At 45.8% G+C, this 8,056-nt stretch overlaps 1 protein-coding gene across 1 annotated transcript in view; it reads left to right on the forward strand.

Annotated features, from left to right (window-relative positions):
• ZZEF1 (zinc finger ZZ-type and EF-hand domain containing 1) overlaps positions 1-8,056 on the forward strand; it is a 131,125-nt gene that overhangs the window by 120,339 nt on the left and 2,730 nt on the right. Inside the window, exons 49-54 of the mRNA XM_008060736.2 lie at positions 732-875; positions 2,209-2,377; positions 2,715-2,813; positions 3,270-3,435; positions 6,179-6,332; positions 7,054-7,125. Coding sequence (XP_008058927.1) covers positions 732-875; positions 2,209-2,377; positions 2,715-2,813; positions 3,270-3,435; positions 6,179-6,332; positions 7,054-7,125 — 804 coding nt within the window. The remainder of the gene's footprint in view (positions 1-731; positions 876-2,208; positions 2,378-2,714; positions 2,814-3,269; positions 3,436-6,178; positions 6,333-7,053; positions 7,126-8,056) is intronic.

Here is an 8,056-nt window from a genome sequence, read left to right on the forward strand (position 1 = left end):
TTTTTTGATTTATTGTAGAGATGAGGTCTCGCTGCCCAGGCGGGTCTCGAACCCGCGGGCTCAGGCAATCCACTCACCTCAGCCTCCCAAAGGCGTGGGATTACAGGCTGAGCCACTGAGTCCGGCTTAGTACAGAAATCTTGAGGCACATTCATCCTATGTCCCTGTCACCCTCCCTGCCCTCCCCCATACATGCTGTGCAGTTTTGAGTCCCCGAGATCCTTTCTCAGTCCTGAAGACCTGTAGGTGCTGGCAGGCTTGCTCTAGTTCTGTTTCTTTTTTGAGAGGGCCAAAAACGAGCCATTGTGCCCTTCCCAGTCCCCCTTGCAGATGTGCCCTCCCCCCACTCTTATCCCCTGGGGTTCCTAACTCTGTGCCTCACTCTGAACTTTGGTCACATTGTGCTGTAATTATTTATCTGTAGGCCAACCTTCCTGCTGGGCTGGGGACTCTTCAGGGACAGAACCATCTCTGTCTGGTTCTGTTCGTTCTTTTAGGCCTTCTTGAAGCAGTATTATTCTGAAAAGACTGCAGTGTCCTGATTTACAGCAAGGACCTAGTTGAGTGAGAGGTGGCTAGTGGGGTTGGTTTTGGGTGGTGAGGTCGCAGAGGCTCATTCTGGCTCCAGGATAATGCCAATACCTTTGGGTAGGTCTTGAGTCGAAGTAGACTCCCCCTTCTTCCTGACACCACAGACAGGCCCTGACCTTATCCATCTCATGTCCCACCAGATCTTGCAGAAAGTGCTCCAGGGCTGCCGAGAGAATATGCTGGGGACCATGGCCCTGGCTGCCTGCCAGTTCATGGAGGAGCCAGGAATGGAGGTGCAAGTGAGGGAATCGAAACACCCGTACAACAACAACACCAACTTTGAGGTACAATCTGGGGTCAGTAGACCCTGCAACTGTGACTGAGTAGCACAGGCTTCAGCAACTCCCTTTCCCTCTGGGCAGGCTGATGAGAAAGTGATTCCTTAGACAAAGCTGCCTTTTGCTTCCCTGAAACCAGGGGGTTCTGTACAACCAGGTCTTCTCTTCTCCTTTCTTGTTTTAATAGAAAAGGTGGGCTGCCTGGCCTTGGAGGAGAGCTCACTTTTCCTGCAGCAAGCTCCTGAGAGCGAGTGTGTGGCTTCACACCAGGGCAGCAAGTCTGAGCTTGGGTCTAGGTTGGACTCTCACGCTTCAGCTGTTTCTTAAAGTCCTGGCCACACTCTGGGGACTCCAGTCCCTTTTAAAATTACCCAGAAATGAAAACCCTCATCTTTTCCATCCTGAACTTTGTATCTGGACATAGAGAGATTGGAGTTTGGATGAGGCAAGGGTAGGGCGACCTCCATTATTCTCACTGGCTTCATGCCACATGCTTATTTCTTCAGCCCTCTGAAGACAGTTGGTGTTGGTGAGGCATCCAGTGGTGGTGGATGACAGAAATCCATTCAGAACTTGGTTACTGGCCAGCTGAGATTTTGTTTTGCAGATATGTAAGGCTCCTAACCCTTCCAAGCCTCTTTTCTCCCCATGTTTCTGAGCTCCAGCCCCACTCCCTTGGCCCCATAGACACATCTGCTTAGCTGCCGGGTTCTACCCTACAGAGGATCATCTTGTCTTCTCCACCACCCTGGATTCTCTTTGCCCTTCTCTGGGGTTCTGTTGCTGCGCCTTTCTGACTCCTGCCTCTGACCTTGCCCTAACCCGCTGTCAGTGATCCCTTCGCTCCCCCTGCTAGACACCTCATTTCATGCACAAGGTTTTCGGTGTCTGCCCCTGGCAACCTCTTCAGGATCACATCTCACCCCTGTCCCTACTTCCCAAGCATGTGTACCCATACAGCACACCCTTTACCCAGAAATGCCAAGCTCCCTGCCGTTCCCTGAACATACTAGCCTTCCAGTGCTGTCCCCATGCCCTCACATCTGCTGCTCACCTTATCTTTCGCCCCCTTTCTCCTGACAGGCTCCTCCTGTCCTCTTCATTCTTCACAGCAACCTCACACTGCTTCACTGAGACCCTTTTTTGCCTGCCCCCCTGGCCTACCCCACACCATATCTACAGTCTGTGTGCATGCTGCTCACCCCAGCTGGACCGCAAGCTCCAGAAAGCAAGGCAATTGTATCCCCAGATTCAGTGATAGAACTTGGCATGAGGCAGCCACAGTGAATGTCTACCCAGTGAACAATAACCATAGAAGTGTTCTGTCTCCCCTTCCTAGGATAAAGTTCACATTCCTGGTGCCATCTACCTCTCTGTAAAGTTTGATTCTCAGTGCAACACAGAAGAAGGCTGTGATGAATTAGCCATGTCCAGCAGTAGTGACTTTCAGCAGGATCGACACAATTTCAGTGGGTCTCAACAGAAATGGAAAGATTTTGAACTTCCAGGTAGTAAAAAAAAAAACAAAAACTTGGTTACATAGACTCTTCACATGAAGTGTTTAAACTTAATATTGAGAAGGGAACTTCTGGGAGAATTTACCCAGAAATGAAAAGCCTCATCTTTTCCATCCTGAACTTTGTATCTGGACATAGATATATTGGAGTTTGGATGAGGCAAGGGTAGGGCAACCTCCATTATTCTCACTGTCTTCATGCCACATGCATTTCTTCAGCCCTCTGAAGACAGTTGGTGTTGGTGGTGGCATCCAGTGGTGGGGTTTAATAGATTTCATGAGAAATACTTCAATTGCTATTCCCTGGTATCTGATTCTTGTGTGACCAGGAGATACTCTGTATTACCGCTTTACCTCCGACATGAGCAACACTGAGTGGGGCTACAAATTCACTGTGACGGCTGGACACCTGGGCCGATTCCAAACAGGTCTGTACTCTGCTCTTTCTGTTTGCATGTTCTGTCAGCAGGGGCACTCCATTGCTGTGGATGCCATTATGTCACTGATCTTGGTTAAAACCGGAGCAGGTACTTTTCTCTCACACTTCCAGAAAGTTGTCTCACAAACCCCACACCTGTTACTCTTGAATGTGATATCATTATCTAATTGTGAACTTGAATGGCCAGATAAGAGAGCCATTCTGTCAGGGCCTGAAAAAGATGCTTGTTCTCTTAGAATTTACCAGGGCATTTTGCAAAAAGGAGGAACTGAAATTATTGTTCCAGTGTTGGTTTTACAAAAGACTTAATTTCAACCAAAGTTTAAATGATCACAATTGTCTCATCCTATTTATTAAAACTTGAACAGTTTATGATACATAATTTATGATATACACAATTGTTAGACTTTTTAAAAAAATGTTTGTGTTTTGGGGGGTTGGCCAGGATTTGAGATTTTGAAGCAGATGTTGTCAGAAGAAAGGGTTGTTCCTCACCTCCCGCTGGCAAAAATTTGGGAATGGCTTGTGGGCGTGGCCTGTCGCCAGACTGGTCATCAGCGATTAAAAGCCATACATTTACTTCTGAGGATTGTGCAGTGCTGCACCCACAGGTAAGTGGCATTCTCAATGTGAGTGTCTTTGATAAAAAGATGCTTATGATTTTAATGTCTTCCAATTCATCAGTCATTTCCTTTATGGTAGTACTTTTGGTGTCCTGCTTAAGAAATATTTGCCTTACTCAAAATTCATGAAGATATTTCCTATGTTACATTCTAGAAGCTTAATTGTTTTTCCTTTCACACTTAGCTGTGTATCCGAATGAATGTTAGTGTATGCTATGAGTTGTAGGCATCAAGTTAGTGTTATTCCATGTGGATCTCCATTTGACTTCAGAAACTACCTCTGCACACGAGTGACTCCTCACTTCAGTGCCACCTTTGTCACAAAGTGATGTCTGTATATGCATGAATCTGGTTCTAGTCTCTTTTGTTCCTTTGATCTGTGTATCACTATTATATTGTCAAAAAATGTAGCTTTATAACTGATTTACATATCTACTAGAATAAATTATTCAGCTTAATTCTTCATCTTCAAGATTGCCCTGGGTATTTTTGACCTTTCATGTCCATATAACTTTTAGACTTAGTTTGTTCATTTTTACATATGCACATGCACAGACACACATACCCGTGTCCCTCTCACCTAATGAGGTTTTGATTGACTCTAGGTAAATTTTAGGAAAATCAGGATCTTTAGAACATGGAGTCCTCTAATCTACAACCAATATGTATTCCTCTAGGAATACGTCCTTTAGGTTTTTTTTAAGTTTTCTATATAGAAGACTTGCATCTAGCATTTTCTTAGATTTATTTATTCACAGGTATTTAATGTTTTTGATGCTATAATTGATATTTTTTAATTTTTAGTTTTGTTTTTGCTGATATAGAATGAATTTTTGTATATTGCCCTTATAACCAGTGACCTTGCTAAATTTGTTAACTCTAAGACTGTATATCTAGATCATTCAGTGCATAGTCATGTCATCTGTAAATAATGAGTTTTATTTCTTCCTCTCAATCCCTAGAAACTGTTTGTTTTTGTCTTTTGCATTTGCCAGGACCTATAATATAGTGTTTACTAGAAGTGGGAATTGTAGACGTAATTGCCTTATTTCTCATCTCAGAGGAAAGGTATTGGTGATTGTGCTGTGCACCTCGTCCATACTCTCCCTCTACCCTCCTTGCTCAGACCTCCACTGTCAGGAGTTTCTTGTTCCTCTTTCCTGTATTTTTAAGGTACACAGGCACACAGTGCTAGCCAGAGTGGGATGGAGGTATTTGCAGTAACAGATTGTCTTCTCCTATGATATGGAGCTGTCATTAAAAAAACAAAGGACTCTCAAAGTCAGGAGAGGGAAGGTGGTGGTTCATGTAGTCAGTCCATAGGCTGGCGGCAAGGAGGGAGAGGTTGCTGTTACCCCCTTATGTCCTCATGTGCAGACATCAGGGTTACTTAGCCACTCCTGGGCCTAGCTCTCTTTGTTTGAGCATGGCTTCTAGTAATAACTATTTGGTTGAGCAGTGTGTATGGAACACGTAACATCTCTGTGGTCTTCCAACTAGTGGGGCCTTCCTGGCCGCAGCAGGGGTACACTCTCACACAGTCTGCTGGCCATCACCAACTTTTCTTCCAGTGGGGACATTCCTTACCCCTCTGTCCCAAACCTGGAGGGAACTCCCAGCAAGCATGTCCTGTCACCCTAGGCATTTTCATGCTCTGTTTCAGTGCTCCTTGGAGAGTTATAGAGGTGCTGACCTGAGGGCTTGTCCCACGGGAGAGCTATGGCAGGCAGAACGGCCATAGGCAGTCTTCTTAGCCTACGGCCATGCAGGTACATTTCACTTTACACTCTGAGTGCTTTCCTGAAAACCCAGCTGGAAAGCTGGCTGAATTTTCCTATTTGTTTAGTTTATGAAGATTTGTTCCTCTGGAGAAAAGGGACTGTCTTCAAGATAACAATTAAATGTACATAATTCTTTTTCAAGTCGTAAGAGCAAATTAAAGAGAAAAGGCAACATCTAACATCATATATATATATATAATGTACTATGTTCCAGAATATTATTTAGTTCATTATTTTTCTCCTCTGAAAGATATTGAACTGGAATTAAAGCACAGCCTCCTCTCTGAGTAAAAACAAACAAACAAAACCCTACATTCAATTCTCTCAACAGAGAAAAGATTTAGGGAAAAGATTTCTGCCTGAGCAACCTTGCAAACATATTTCTTGTGTTTCATAAGCCAAGTCTAAGATCATAATTATGGTTGTTGTCATTTTCTTTTAAATAGCTCTTTTTTTTCAGATTATAAAAGCAGTGAGCATACAGAAAACCTAGAAAGCTGATAGGGACAACTACTCATAACATTTTTTGCTATGTTTGTTTACTATTGTTTTTAATATGCATATGCACAATGTTGTATATACAGGTTTTTTATTCGGTATATGTATTTTGTATCTTGCCTTTTCCCCTTAACATTTATGTGGAGATTTCACACTGTCATTGGAAGGTCTTCCTAACCACCCTTTTTAAAGATGCACAGTAATTTCCTGGAACGTCCTTCAGTATCTCCTGCTCTCTAGGAGTCTGGTTTTGAAGTTTAGGGTCTGCCCTTTTCCTTCTTTGCTATTGGTGACTGTCTGTGGCTGTTTTAGTGGGGAGTGTGGGTGTTCTATAATCACTGTACCAGCTGTGGAAGAGGGAGGGCCTGAGCTGCAGTTCCCGTCAGCTGTCAGCTGTGTGACCGTGGCATGGTCCTTTGTAAACCAACCCCCTCCTGGGGCTCCTCCTGCAGTGACCTCTGTGACCTCGCGTTGTTGAAGCCTCTGTGGCAGCTCTTCACTCACATGGAGTACGGCCTGTTTGAGGACGTGACGCAGCCTGGCATCCTCCTTCCCCTGCACCGTGCCCTCACTGAGCTCTTCTTCGTCACGGAGAACCGTGCCCAGGTGAGGACCTGCCCAGCCTCACTCAAGTCCACTCGGGGAGCTGGGAGCATGGGGCCTGTGTGTGCTTTTGCCTCTTCTACTGCCCAGGGCAGGTCTCACGTCCCAGCCCCATCCTGAACCCTAGTGGCCCAGGTCTCAGCAGGCTACACAGGGAGGCAGGCATGGCTGAGAGTCTGAGGCCTTTGCCTCTCCCCAGCCCTGGGAAGCCCTCAGGTCAGTGCCGAGGTTGCTTATTTTGTCAGGCCTTGGGCCAAAGCGGGAAAAAACTGCCTCAGATCAGCCCTTGACAACAGTGAGTTTTGGAAAATAAAACGATGGATTCTTTCTTTTTCCTTTTTTTTCCCCCTCAGCACAATAGACTCATTGAATGTGAGAGATGAAAGGGCCTTTCATAGTCCTTTAGCTTACCCCCTCATCTCATATGTGAGGAAACTGCCCAAGGAGAGAGGGCAGTAGGTGAAGAAGTAGGTGAAACTGCCCGAGGAGAGAGGAGTAGGTGAAGGCAGAGCCTGCCTAGAACCCATGCCTGGCTCCTGCCGTTCAGGCTCCTTCTTTGGCATTCAAGGGAGGCAGTACCATGAGGGCCTGGTGTAGGGAGCAACATCTGCACTCCTGAGGCTTCTGTTTCCATGAGTGGGTGTCCCTGGATGGTGGTCTGTCAAGGTTGCATGGGATATCTGGCCTTGCCACTGTCGCTCACAGGCCCGTGCTCTCTCCACAGGAGCTCGGCTTGCTGCAGGATTATCTGCTGGCCTTAACCACTGATGACCACCTTCTCCGCTGTGCGGCACAGGTACTCTTTCCTCCCTCAGGGCTGGTCCCCATGGGGGGGATGTCGCCATCATAGCATTGATGGGACAGAGAATGTCTGTGCGCTTCGCTTCTTGATAGGGAATCACCCAGAGTTTACCCGGAGCTTAGTAAAGTAAGCGAAACTCATTTGCTTCCTTCTGGTGCTCAGAGAGCAGGCGAGCCCCATTTATCAGCGTCATTCATATTAAACTACAGGCAGAAGACACTAACAAGAATTCCTGCCTTCAACACCAACACAGCCAGTGCCTTAAACTCAGTTTGGCTGATCCCTGGAGTTTCCATAGAGCCAGGTTTCAGGTGTTTTTAGATGCGAGCTGCTTCCCTGCCAGGAAAGCCCTCATCTGACAGCTGTTTGGTCTCAAGATGCTTCATACTTTTAAGTTGTCGAGGATCCCAGAAGGCATTATGTGTGCTATATATGCCATTAGAAACTAGATTTTCTGGCTGGTCTCCATGGCTCAACCCCTAATCCCAGCACTTTGGGAGGCTGAGAAGAGTGAATTGCCTGAGCCCACAGGTTTGAGACTAGCCTGGGCAACTTGGCAAGACCTCATCTCTACAATAAAAAAATAAAATAAAATAAATTAGCCAGGCGTGGTAGTGTGTGCCTGTAGTTCTGGCTACTTGGAAGGCTGAGGCAGAAGAATCGCTGGAACCCGGCAGGTTGACACTGGGTTGGCTGTGAGTGCCATGGAACTCCAGCCTGGGTGACAGAGTGAAAATCCAACTCAATTAAAAAAAAAAAGAAAAGAAACTAGATTTTCCATTTAGAAATAAAAACAAAGGCATAAACAGGCATAAACATAAATGTGTTTATTAACTCATTTTAATCTTTTTAATTTTTTTTTTTGAGTTGGAGTCTCACTCTGTCGCCCAGACTGGAGTGCAGAGGCCGCTCCTGGCCACCGCAG

The sequence above is a fragment of the Carlito syrichta genome, unplaced genomic scaffold (genome assembly GCF_000164805.1).
Source record: "Carlito syrichta isolate Samal-C Ts95f unplaced genomic scaffold, Tarsius_syrichta-2.0.1 Scaffold304713, whole genome shotgun sequence".
NCBI classification, from domain to species: Eukaryota; Metazoa; Chordata; class Mammalia; order Primates; family Tarsiidae; genus Carlito; species Carlito syrichta.